The sequence below is a fragment of the Ursus maritimus genome, unplaced genomic scaffold, assembly GCF_017311325.1.
Source record: "Ursus maritimus isolate PB19 unplaced genomic scaffold, ASM1731132v1 scaffold_10, whole genome shotgun sequence".
Classification (NCBI taxonomy): domain Eukaryota; kingdom Metazoa; phylum Chordata; class Mammalia; order Carnivora; family Ursidae; genus Ursus; species Ursus maritimus.
The window spans coordinates 79,644,420-79,657,761 of NW_024423344.1; the positions used below are offsets into that span (position 1 = coordinate 79,644,420).

The 13,342-nt window shown below is 45.1% G+C and overlaps 1 protein-coding gene across 8 annotated transcripts in view; it reads left to right on the top strand.

Annotated features, from left to right (window-relative positions):
• The first annotated feature begins 1,207 nt into the window (after positions 1 to 1,207).
• Positions 1,208 to 13,342, top strand: part of UPF3A (UPF3A regulator of nonsense mediated mRNA decay) — a 22,218-nt gene continuing 10,083 nt past the window's right edge. The window contains exons 1-9 of one of the 8 annotated variants that reach the window (XR_005833411.1): positions 1,210 to 1,492; positions 2,265 to 2,371; positions 3,422 to 3,528; positions 7,537 to 7,635; positions 7,759 to 7,869; positions 9,498 to 9,533; positions 10,164 to 10,312; positions 11,027 to 11,082; positions 11,173 to 11,238. Coding sequence is in view for 6 of the 8 variants with exons in the window: in XM_008685019.2 (XP_008683241.2) it covers positions 1,286 to 1,492; positions 2,265 to 2,371; positions 3,422 to 3,528; positions 7,537 to 7,635; positions 7,759 to 7,869; positions 9,498 to 9,533; positions 11,027 to 11,082; positions 11,173 to 11,331 (882 nt within the window). In the remaining 2 variants the exon portion in view is untranslated. Of the gene's footprint in view, positions 1,493 to 2,264; positions 2,372 to 3,421; positions 3,529 to 7,536; positions 7,636 to 7,758; positions 7,870 to 9,497; positions 9,534 to 10,163; positions 10,313 to 11,026; positions 11,083 to 11,139; positions 11,332 to 13,342 lie in introns of those variants that run through there. The other 7 variants (XM_008685019.2, XM_040625011.1, XR_005833414.1 and 4 more) reach the window with 7 other exon arrangements.

Here is a 13,342-nt window from a genome sequence, read left to right on the forward strand (position 1 = left end):
TTTAATGGCTTTTCAGTCTCTTCTCTGTCAGGTATCACATGTGCCTATTTTTATGCCTCCCTCTTTAGGTAGGGCTAGAAAATCAAATGAACTTAAAATAGTAATTTTTAAAATAGATAAAAATGAAGGTATTAATATTGTTTTCACATTTATTTTGCCTTCCAGACCAAAATATTTCTTCGTGTAATTTCTTCATTGATCATGTATGTGGTATTTTTTAGGTTTCTGATAAAGCAAACTCCTGATAAAGGAGCCATTACCATATTGCCAGTGCTTTAAGAAATGAAAGGCAAAATCCAGGCTGTTTTTCAGATCAGCAGTTAATGCCGCATTTAGGCTTCAGAGAGTATCAAAGAATGGTAACGTGTAGTTGTACTGTCAAGTATTTTTCTATCACTACCCAATTTTGTACTCTTATAGTGATAGCTTCCTAAAAAGGCACCCTTCCTGCCAACTTTAAAGAGACTGTCATACTGTCATTTTCGGAGGAATATGGGTATTATGGTCACCTGCTGCTTTAAACCACTGCCATCCATTACCAATTAGGTGTGCTCCCAAGTAAAAGGTGACGAGCATTTACCCCAGGACCACATTCATGTGTGGCGTGGCAAAGCAAAGTCAACTGCTTCATTCACTCTGATATTTGGAGGTTATTTTGTCTAAAGTTGTGTGTGTACGTAAAACAAAACATTTTAACAGGGTTGGTGATGATGTCTAGAGAGCTAGATTTTGTGATGCAGTTATTTTTTATATAAAATCTTAAGCTATTTTACAAGTATATTTCATTCACTATATCTTACGATTTGTATTATAAGATTTTTAAATTTTCAGAATAATTTAATCAAACCTCAATTCTAAAATTCTGTGATTTTTGTGAAACCATGTCTTAGAACCTTGTTAATGACAGGAAGTAAAGAGGGGCACCTGGGTGGCCCAGTCAGTTGGCCGTCTGCCTTCGGCTGGGGTCTTGATCTTGGGGTTCTGAGATCGAGTCCCCTGTTGGTCCCTAATTTCCCGCTGACCGGCTACTGGGCGAAGCCTTTCCACCCTTCGCTGCTCCCAGACCCTCCCGAGACCCGGCTGCCCGCACTGGTCGGAGTTTTCCGGCACCGTGCACTCCCGGCTGGAGGTCCCGGTCCGCGGCACGCCCCAGGCCCCGGTGGGGCATGAGAACGGGGTGCTGGACGTGGAGCATCATGGGCGGCGGGGGGGAGGGGCAACGGCCCAGTTCTCGCGACGTTTCGGCTGGGGCGGGCGGCAGCTGCTGCTCCGCGGCGGGTGCAAGATGCGGTCAGAGAAGGAGGGGGTGGGAGGCTCCGGGGCGGCCGTTGCTGCGCGGGGCTCGAGCGGGAGAGAAAAGCTGTCGGCTGTGGAAGTACAGTTCCGCCGGGAGTCGCCGCGGCGAGAACCAGAGGTGCCACCGACCTCGTCCTTCGGCTGTGGGGGTGTTACAGGCAAACCTCGCGAGGAGAAGAAGACGGTTCTGAGCAAGGTGGGGAAGGGGCGGGGCAGACAAACCTCGCGAGGGGAGGAGGGTCTTCAACAGGGTGGGTCGAGGCGAGGACAGGGGGGCAAGTGCGTGCAAACCTCGCGAGAAGAGGGATCGTCTTGAGCGAGGTGGGGCGGGGCCAAGGGTTGGCGTGGTGCTGGAGGCGGGGGAGGGGGGCTAAGGGTGTTGTGTTCCGGAGGCGGGTAGGCGGGGCGGGCAAACCTCGCGAGAAGAGGAATGGTCCTGAGCGAAGGCGTGACGGGCTCAGGGTTTGGGGCGTAGCGGAGGGGGTGAGGCCCCGGGTGGCGTGTTCTGGGCGAGCGGGGCCGGGACGGGTCACTTCAGCACCGCGGCCAGCGGCCAGAAGCGGGCCGTTTTCTGCCCCGCCTGAAGCGGCCTTTCCTGGCGTGGGGAGGAAGAGCGGCGCCCGGAGCCTGTGGTGTTTCCAGTCGGGGCTGGCGCGCTGAGACGCTGCGTCCCGGGCAGGGGCCGTGTGAGGGGGCGGCCGGGCAGGGGCCGTGTGCGGTGCGGTCGGCGCCCACCGCGGGCGTGTGAGGGTCGAGTTTTCCACGCGGGCGCGGACAGTACGCGGGGTGTTCCGCGCCGCGCTTTCCGACGGCCGTGCCGGGTCGGTGCCCGGATTCCTGCGCCTTTCCGACGGTGGGCGTTTCTGCCGGACTCCGGGGCAGCGCTCCCTCCGAGCCTGAACACGGGCGGCGTTCACGCGTGGCAGCGCTGGGCGGGACGCCGAGCCCACCGACCGCACTTCCCTCAGGTGGTGATCCGGCGGCTTCCTCCCAGCCTCACCAAGGAGCAGCTGGAGGAGCAGCTGCACCCGCTGCCCGCGCACGACTACTTCGAGTTCTTCACCGCCGACTTGAGGTGAGAAGCCGGGAGCCCGGCCGCGCGACGGCGGGAGGCTGTGTGTCTCCCTCTTTCCCGCACGGACACTTCCCTAGAGGAGAGCTGACGGGTGCCTCCGCCGGCACCCCCCATCCGACACGGAAACCAGACACCGGAGGAAGACCCCGTGTGCTCCCGTCCCGCCCTGCCACCCTACCTCCCAGCTGCTTTGCCGAGTCCCTCTCGCACCCCGGTCACTTCAGCACGTCCACATCCTCACGAGCAGGGAAGGCAGAGCTCAGGCCAGACCTTCCACAGGGCACAGTTGAGCTGCGTTTTGTGATTAAGTAAAAACCGCCAGTCCATTCAAAGAAAAATATCACTCAGGGGTATAGATTTGTTTAAAAAAAAAAAAATAGATGACTTTCAAATGACTAAAGTTTAAAAAAACTGGTACAGTTAAAGGACAGGCCCTGGACTCAGAGTAACTCAGCTTGGAATCCCAGTCCCACCTTTTAACTAACTGCACCTTTTGCACCTACTGAATTTCTCTGGGTCTCAGTGTTCTCATCTGTGGAATGGGGTTGAAAGTTCCTGCCTATGAAGGAAGTTGGTAGTTGTGAGGCAGAGGAGAAAGGCTTAGTTCTTCTGTAGTCCCCATACCATGTGCTACAGTGAATACTCCCTAGAGTACATAGAGGTGTTCTCTAAGTCAGTGAAGAGTCTCTTGTGCCATATGATGTTTTCATCTATGAATGAATCATGGTTAGGTTGTATTGGGTCATGATGTGTGATAAGGACTGACCTTTGAATAACCTTGCCTTTGGTTTTCAACTTTGGAAGACCAGTATTTTAACCCTGTTCTGTGTCATAGAGAGACTGACCTTAAGTGTCTTTCCCAAGTTATTAAAAAGATCTTGGGTAATGTTTTGTTTATTTTTGTTTTTTTTTTTGCTAAAGAATACCCAGATTGTTGTGATTAGCTGAGAGGTGTTCTTTGGCATTTAGGTATCTAGAAAAGAAAAAAATCAAAATTAAAGAAGTCTTGAATTTTTTACTAACTATTTTCCCTGTTATCTCTTATTTCAGTCTTTATCCTCATCTTTACTCAAGAGCATACATTAATTTTAGAAATCCTGATGACATCCTTCTTTTTAGAGATCGTTTTGATGGCTATATCTTCATTGACAGTAAAGGTTGGATCACTGGCTTTTTAAACTCTTTAATATAATCTCAAAGTACATTAAATTTTGCTGGGATGTTTGTGAATTATAATTAAATTCTCAGATACCCATCTAAAATAAGTTCATAAATTTCAGTTGTGTTACTGTGGTTGTGTGCTTATGTTGAAAGGTAAAATTATACATAAATCCATCAATTCTTTGTATCAGTGACAATCTATTTATTTATTATTGGAGTGGAGTATTTCATATAAATGAGATTCTGGATAAGTGAACTTCACTTATGTACCAAAACCAAATCACTTTACTCTTGTGCAATAGAAATTTTCTAAAATATATTATTCATTTATATCTATGTTTTCTTAGAGTACTCTTGGGGCACCTGGGTGGCTCAGTCGGTTAAGCATCTGACTCTTAATTTTGGCTCAGGTCATGATCTCAGCATTGGCTCCTTCCACACTCAATGAGATGTCTCCTTAAGAGTCTCTCTCTCTCCCTCTGCCCCTCCCCCCTCACTAAAATAAGTAAATAAAATTTGTTTTAAGATTTTATTTATTTATTTGACAGAGAGAGAGAAAGAGCATGAGCAGGGGAAGTGGCAGGCAGAGGGAGAGGGAGAAGCAGGCTCCCCACTGAGCAGAGAGCCTGACTCAGGGCTTGATCCCAGGACCCTGGGATCATGACCTGAGCCCAGGGCAGAGGCTTAACCAACTGAGCCATCCAGCACCCCTAAAATAAGTAAATACATCTTGAAAAAAATTTATAAAATAAGAATGTTAAACAGAGTACTCTTCATAATTATACCATTTCTGGACAGTGTCATGGGGGAGGGGATTGTAATAATGAACATGAGTTTCTGACTCTGTTGAACAGCATTGCCTGCTGAGACGGGTATTTACCTCTACTCTAAATGGTTCTGATTCTCTGTACTTTTCGGATCTTGCTTTTGTCCTCCTTCCAGTCAGACTGTCAGCTGTTGTGTCTGCTGCAATCAAGCGTGTACACCTGTAACAGCATATTTTCTGTATACCCCTCACCAACCAACCTCCTCCCACTCCACCCCACTCCACTGCTGATAAGTGTTTTCTTCTTCACTGAGAGCTAACAAAATATCCTTAAAGAGTTACTCGGCTGAGGCCAAGAGATTTTTTTCCTGTGAGGAAAAACAGATGTAATCTTGAACTATTTGATGTTTGTGTTGAATGCACCTTTATTCAAGTGCCATTTCCCTTTACTTCTTAAAGATTTATGATAAATATAACATTAATTTATCATCTTAGTGTTTTTTATAAGATTTTATTTATTTGAGAGAGAGTGCGTGAGAGGAGGAGCAGAAGGGGAGGGAGAGGGACAAGCGGACTCTCTGCCTGAGCGCAGAGGCCAACACCTCAATCCCAGGACCCAGAGATCATGAGCTGAGCCCAAAGCAAGAGTCATATGCTCCAGGTGCTCAACTGACTGAGCCACCCAGGCGTCCCTCATCTTAGTCTTTTCTAAGCATACAGTCCAGTAGTGTTAAGTACATTCACACTGTTGTGCAACCCATCTCCAGAACTCTCTTCATCTTATAGAACTAAAACACTGGACTCTTTAAATAATTCCCCACTTCTCCCCAACCCCTAGCCCCTGGCATTCACCTTTCTATTTTGTTCCTATGAATTTACTAGTCTAGATACCTCATAAAAGTGGAATCATACAGTATTTCTCTTTTCATGACTGGCTTATTTGACATCGCGTGGTGTCCTCAATGTTCATCTGTGCTGTAGCGTGTCTCAGAATTTTCTTTTTAAGACTGACTAATACTCTACTGTGTGTATATACCACGTTTTGTTTATCCATTTGTCTGTCAGTGGACACAGGGGTTGCTTCCAGCTCTTTGCTATTGTGAATAGTGCTGTCCTGAACATGGGTGTACAAGTATCTCTTTGAGACTCTGCTTTCAGTTTTTTTGGGTATAACCATAGTGGAATTGTTAGATCATAAGTAATTATATTTTTAATGTCCTGAGGAACTGCCATACTGTTTTCCATAGAGGCTACTTCATTTTTTATCCGCACCACCTGGGCACGAGGCCTCCAATTTCTCCACATCCTCCCAACACTTGTTGTTTTCTGTTTCTTCGATAGCAGACATCAAAGGGTATGGGTGTGAGGTAGTATTTCACTGTGATCTTGACTTACGTTTCCCTAATGCTTAGTGATGCTGAGCATCTTTGTGTGCTTGTTGGCCATTTGTATGTCCTCTTTGGAGGAATGCCATGTTTAAATTGAGTTATTTGTTTCTTGTTGTAGATTTTTTTATATATATATTATGGATCTTAACCCCTCATCAGATGTAGGATTTTTTCCCTTTCCATAGGTAGCCTTTATATTCTTTTCATTGTATTTTGTGACACCCAGATGTTTTTAACGTGATGTGGTCCAGTTTTTCTGTTTTTACTTTAGTTGCCTGTACTTTTGGTGTCACATCTAAGAAATTATTGCTAAATCCAATGTCAAGGTTTTCCTCCATGTTTTCTGCCAAGAGTTTTATAGTTTTAGGTCTCATGTTTAGGTGTTTGATCCATTTTGAGTCAACTTTTCTCGGTGGTATCTGGTAAGAGTCCAGCTTTGTTCTTTTGCATGTGAATATCCAGTTTTTCCAGCAGTATTTTTTTATTAAGATTCTATTTATTTGAGAGAGAGTGAGTGAGAGAGAGCATGAGCAATGCGAAGGGCAGAGGGAGAAGCAGACTCCCCAGTGAGCAGGGAGCCTGACACGGGGCTCAATCCCTGGACTCTGGGATCATGACCTGAGCCGAACACAGATGCTTAACCAGCTGAGCCACCCAGGCGCCCTCCAGCAGTATTTGTTAAAGAAGACTGTCCTTTCCCCACTGAATAGTCTTGGCACCCTCGTTGAAAACCATTTGATCATGTATGTGAGGGTTTATTTCTGGGCTCTCTGTTGTAGACATCGGTCTGTTTCTTTTTTTATGCCAGTACCATACTATTTTGGTTACCATAGCTTTGTAAGAAGTTTTGAAATCAGGAGTGTGTCAACTCTTACTTAATAAGTATCTATGTACCAGGCATGTGGGTGCAGCAGTGAATCAGACATTGTTCCTGCCTGTCCAAAGCCCTGCTCTCCTCCTGGTCTTTGACTTTATTCTGAATAGTTATGGTTAGCACAGAAATATTGTCCAGATAAATAAGAGTTGCAATATCATGGTCACCTGACCATTCCTGACAAGGCTAAAGGATTCAGTACCAACGTGGAAGTGTTCCCTCTGTTGATTAAGCAAATAATGAATGTTTCTTGGTATGTTCCTCCCCCCCCCACATACATAATGACCAAGTCAGTTTCTCATGGCTTTTGTTCTGAACTTTTCTGTTTGAAGCAAACCCTGTCTGAGTATTGCACACACCATCTGAGGCCCCTCTTTGGTGCCTCTTCTAAGTATGGTAATCCCCTTGAATTCATATAACAGATTGATCAATGAATTGACATTTTAAAATTTTAAAAAAATGTGACTAGTAAGGAACCTATTTAAAGGTATTCCATGATAGACTCTTCAGTGGGGGAGAGAAGGGTATACTGATATTTTAAGGTGTGCAGCTTGATATATTTTGAACGCATTCAGTTATGTAACCACTATTGCAATGTGAGAAATCATTTTCTTTAATAAATAAGTGCCTGTCCTTTGTTCAGATCTGGAGTTTGACATGCTAAGTTTGCAGTTGCTTGAAAATAATAGTTTAAACGGTAATGTAGTTAGGGCCAATCTTTAAGAAAGCTAGATCATGGGGCACCTCAGTGGCTCAATTGGTTAAGCACCCGACTCTTGATTTCAGCTCAGGTCACGATCTCAGCCCTGCGTTGGGCTCTCCTGGGTGTGGAGCCTGCTTAAGATTCTCTTTCCGTCTCCCTCTGCCCCTCCCCCCCCAAAAAAAAAGAAAAAAAGAAAGAAAGCTAAATCATTATTTTCCAAAATGAATATAGTGGAATTTTAGAATGGTTTTTGCAATTTGTTTTCTGTGAAAGGCCTAGAATATCCTGCAGTGGTAGAGTTCGCCCCATTCCAGAAGATAGCCAAAAAGAAGCTAAAGAGAAAAGATGCCCAAACTGGAAGCATTGAAGACGGTGAGTCCTTTACAAAGGCTGGATTATGAAACTGCAAAATTAAATACACCAACCAAAGATAGTTCCTCTCCCATATGTGGGGAGGAGCATGTTTCTTTTCTTTTTTTCTTTTTTAATTTCCAGATCCAGAATATAAGAAGTTTTTGGAAACTTACTGTGTGGAGGAAGAGAAACCTAATGCCAATCCCGAAACTCTTCTGGGAGACATAGAGGCAAAGACAAGAGAACTTATTGGTCTGTTTGCTCATTTCTTTTCTTTACTAGATTGAGATATGTATTTATTTCTTTTTCATGATTATTTAAAAATTCACACTTGTGACAGGCTTAGCAGAGAAATAGAGTGTTTTCCAGTTGTAAAGAAATATGGCAAATATTTCCGAGTGTCTGTTGAGGGAGAGCACCAGAGCTTTTGGTTCCTGTTATTTGTTCACAGTTATGATGCTTCCAAATGAGCAGTGGAGAAGGGAGTTTTATATTTTGTAACAGCTGATTTGATGTGTAGCTCAAAGGATTTTTTAATCACTAAATATTTATAAAGATGTGCTTACCATGCATGTGCTCATTTTTGGTCAGCACACGTTGGTTGGGTACTGACTCAGCCTAGGTTTGCGGAGGCAACATGAACGGGACACATGAGGCCTCTGCTGTCATGTATCTGCCCTGCTTGTGGGGAAGACTGTAGTAAACACCTGCAACAATAATCAGGCTTTAAGCCAGGGCATGTCCCTGTGATCAGTGCCACACTATGATGAAACAGTCCTGGGAGGGAAAGGCCCTCTGAGAGCAGCTGTGCTAAGACATGGAAGAAGAAGGGACTGGGAGCTGAGATGTGGGCCTGTAGGAATAGGATATATGCTTGTGTGATTGGTACATGGTGGGCTGGGGGCAGAGTGGCTGGAGAGGCAGGTGGGTAAGAGGTTTGGCGTTTGTTCAAGAGACAGCTGGAGACTGCTGATAGAGTGATGTGGCCTGATTAGTTTTCCCCATCACTCCATGCACATTGCTCCGTACATGATGGATTGTGGCTGCCCTGAGGAGACATCAGGCTTCCAGTGGGGAGGCTTTGCTCTAGTCCAGGGAGGGCTGCTTGTGCTAGCCGGCAGAGTCTGCATATGCTCTGGCAGATTGGGTGTGGGAAGAAAGGGAACAGAAAGAATCTAGGCCTCCAAGAGTTTGACTCGAACAGATCAATGGTTGGAGGCACCATCACTGACATGGGGCAGACTGGGGAAGAAATATTACTGGAAGCAAATCATGATCTCACTGTAGAACATGTTAAATTTAAAAAGAGCTAAAAAAAAAAAGAAAGAAAGCAAATTAGAAATTATTTATAGGACTCGCCCCCCCTTCTCTCTTTGCTATAAATGCTCATGTACAGGATAGCCACAGAAAAGGACCAGGGTCTTCCACTTGTGAGCAGCTTTGAGACAGTCCTTGGTGGCCAGATACACACCATCCAGCTGGCTGCAGCCACCCTCCCACAGTGGAGGGACACCCTTTCCCACCCCAGCCACTTGCCTGGTGCACGGTAGGTGCATTGTAGTATTTTAGGGAATGAGTAAGTGTGATTCACAATCTACTAGCCCAGGATGAGGCTGTGGAGCTTTGTTTCTGTGATCCTGTTTCTGCCCATTGAAGTTGGGACCTTATCCGGCTATTCAAGGCAAACTGCCTTTTTCTTTTCTTAGATTTTGGCCTTCAGTGGATTCTATGATCTAGTCTGAGCAATGAGGGTTAAATGGAAATATTAATTCCCTCTGAAGTTGCAGGTTAGTGCAGTGGCATAGCAGGGTCTGTAGAGCAGACAGACGACTTGGGCTCAGCTTCCAGCCCTGAGACTTAGCATCCCTGTTTCCTCCCAGGTGGTTGTGACAGTGCCCAGGATGCAGCAGCCGTCTGTAAGTGGTAACAGTTAGAAGTTGGTTAACTTAGTGTTATATTACATGCCATGCACCTTCTGTTTAACAAATGATACACTTTTATGGTTTGTAAAGCACTTTATTATACAGGGTCTCCTTTACCCTTCACATTGATCCTTTGGGGTAGCAAGGCAGGTATTTTGTTAGAGAAGGGGGAAGGTGGGTGGGGTCTTGTCAGCTCTTCCACCCATCCAGGTAAGTCTTGGTCTTGCTCTTTGCCAACAAGTCCACAACTCCCATGGTGCAGAGCAAGAGTCCTCCCTAATTTGAGGCAACTGCCTGTTATAGAGGGCATCAGCTGTGCTCTTCCTGAGAGTTCATGATTAACCTAGGAGCCAACCAGGGAGGGAACAGGCTCTTCTTGGCCCCTGTACCTGTGATGACGTGGGCATTTGCGCAGCCCTAAATCTGGGGCAGAGCTTTCCTGGCAGAAGCCATTTGACATATTATGTCGAGGTGTTCAGGAGTCCTTAATTCCAAGGTAAGAATCCCTGCCCAGGGGCCCTCTTATAAAATTCCTGATTAAATACTGAATCTCAGAATTCGGGAAATGTCATGGCCAGGCTTCAAGTGTGTCCAGAGATTCTTCCTTCCCCCATTTAATCTTAGGTCTTGAAAGCGCTGTGGAATAGACCCACGCCATCTTCCACCTTCCCACCTGCATCGTCAGCCATTGCCATGGGGAACACATATTTCTCAGAACCAGTCCCCCTGAGAGGCTGCCTTGAGGCCCGCTGTATTTGGGCACCAAATTCCAGGTCAGATCAGACACGTCTGGGGCATGAAAGCTGAGGATCAAGTTTGAGTTTACAGAGAGGTTCATTCCTGGGTGGTTAGTGCTGCTTAGATGAAGTGCCCTGTGGGGTCACTGTCTAAACTTTTACATCTGGTTATTCTGGTTTGTGGAATGTATATGATAAGAAATTACAAGAATCTACATTGTTTAACATCATTGTCTAGAGAGCAGAAAAAGAAGAAATTTCTAGAATATATGTTGAATCAAAGGGAATCTAGAACTGTGTTATGTAATGTTTTAAAATATCTGCAAAAATGGGAAAATACTCGTAACGTTCAGGAAGTCTAATGTGTTGTACTCACTTTTCTTTTTTGCTTTTATAGCATCTTTGTGAGTAATATGAAGACTCCCTTGAGAATCAGGAATTCATTGCCTATTATTTGTAGAATTGTCAGTGCCTCCAAATTACTTGACTTTATAGTGATGAAATAGGAACTCCCCCAAATACAACGTATGCTCATCTATATTTTGTTTATTTATTCCTAAGATTTTATTTTTAAGTAATCTCTACACCCAGCATGGGGCACGAATTTACAACCCCGAGATCAAGAGTTGCATGCTCTTCCGACTGAGCCAGACTAATTATTTAAAGATCAGATTGGAAACAAGTGTTTAAAATGAAGGAAAGAAATCTTATTTTAGAGTTAAATACTACATTGCAATTTTTGTGTTTTAGCTAGAAGAACCACACCTCTTTTGGAATATATTAGAAATAGAAAATTAGAGAAGCAGGTAGGTCCACCCTTTTACCTGATGAGTATCCTTCCTGTCCCTGCCATGTCCACACAGATAATTTATACACATGCTTTTCCACGTCTCTAGAGGATTCGAGAAGAGAAGCGAGAAGAGCGAAGGAGGAGGGAGCTGGAGAAGAAGCGTTTACGGGAAGAAGAAAAGAGAAAGAAGAGAGAAGAGGAGAGGTGTAAGAGGAAAGAGGCAGACAGACAGAAGAGAGCGGCTGAGAGAGAAGTAAGGATTAAGGTAATTTTGAGGAGACAGCTCATTTCTTTTTTCCAAAGCTAGTTCTGCCACAATTTTGCCTTTTAAGTATTTAGCTCTTCCAGGACGTTTTCAGTTAATCTACTGTTTTGTTATTATGGTTCCATTTCTCTGCAGTACAGTAGTGGTTCTCAAACTGTGTTCCCTGAGCCCTGGGAGTTCCTTGGGCGTACTGTGGGCGAGGGGGCCTGGCCTCCTGGGTGTGATGGCAGCACTTCACCCAGAGGAACCCCACGCTTACTTGTCACAGACTGGGCTTCTGCTTACATTTTCCTTTAGAGAAAAGACTCCCTGACTAAAAGTACACATTTGGAAACTACTGGCTCGGTGTATACTGGCCTTTCTAGATAAAGGCTCACTCCTAGAACTGGGTTTTTACATTTTTTTAACCATAGCAGCAGTGGTTTCTACATCTCTTGCCCAGTACCTCTTTTGACTGATGTGTTCATTTAGAAGGGTGGGCTAATGCACGGAAGTAGTTCTTCGCTGTGTAAAATAGGGTGCTGCAGTGTGAGTCAGCCCTTCCTTGTTAGCATCTGCTTAGATGGCCTTATCAAACCTAGATTTCAACCTAATATGTATCTTCCCTTATTCCACGAAGGCTTTGAAGGGCTTTTAGGGATTCATTGAAATTGTATCATAAAGAAAATAAAAGATCAGGACTTGGGGGAAGATGGAGTAGAAAGGGAGAGGATGGGGAAGAGGTCAGAGTCGCCATAATTGAGCAATAGTTTCTTTTTTAGATATAGATTATATTTTTAATTTAAATTCAATTAATATATAATGTATCATTAGTGTCAGAGGTAGAGTTCAGTGATTCCTCAGTCTTATGTAATACTCAGTGCTCATTGCATCACGTGCCCTCTTTAATGCCCATCCCCCACCCCTCCCCTCCAGCAACCCTCAGTTTTAAGAGTGTCTTATGGTTTGTCTCCCTCTCTGATTTCATCTTGTTTTATTTTTCTTCTCTTCCCCTAGGATCCTCTGTTTTGTTTCTTAAATTCCACATGTCAGTGAGGTCATATGATAATTGCCTTTCTCTCATTGACTTATTTTGCTTAGCGTAATATTCTTTAATTCCATCCATGTTGTTGCAGATGGCAAGATTTCATTCTTTTTGATAGCTGCGTGATATTCCATCGTGTGTGTGTGTGTGTGTGTGTGTGTGTGTGTGTGTGTGTGATACCACATCTTTTTTTTTTTTTTTTTTTTTTTTTTAAAGATTTTATTTTATTTGACAGAGATAGCCAGTGAGAGAGGGAACACAAGCAGGGGGAGTGGGAGAGGAAGAAGCAGGCTCCCAGCGGAGGAGCCTTATGTGGGGCTCGATCCCAGAACGCCGGGATCGCGCCCTGAGCCAAAGGCAGACGCTTAACGACTGAGCCACCCAGGCGCCCCTGCCCCATACCTTTTATCAAGATACGGTTTTCAACACTGTCTTTAAACTTGAAGAGAGACATTTTTGGCTCTCTTCCTGGCACTTCTTGAATATGTCCCCATCTGAGACTAGGTGCCACTATGTGGCCTGCTCTGACCAGTGCAATGTGGGTGGATAGGCTGTGTCTCTTCCATGTGGTTTAAGAACCAGCGTGCAAGCTTGTGTGCCACACATTTCTTTCCCCATCCTAGAGAATGCGGAAACAAATGCCAAGGTGGAGCCTCCATCAATGGGTCACTGGATGGCAATGGTGAGCAGCGTACGATGGCCATGGAATACCAGCAACAGACTCCAGTTACATGAACTGGTGAGGTGTGAGGCTATCTGCTACTGCAGCAAACCCAGACAGGCCTGAGGGAGACGCACAGTGGTGTGTTTTCGTAGGAATTTTGTTAAGAAATTGTTCCATCCAGCAAGTGAGCCCCATGTGACCACCGACAAGGAGAAACTGATTTAGAAGCAAACGCCTAGGGGCGCCTGGGTGGCACAGCGGTTAATCGTCTGCCTTCGGCTCAGGGCGTGATCCCGGCGTTACGGGATCGAGTCCCACATCAG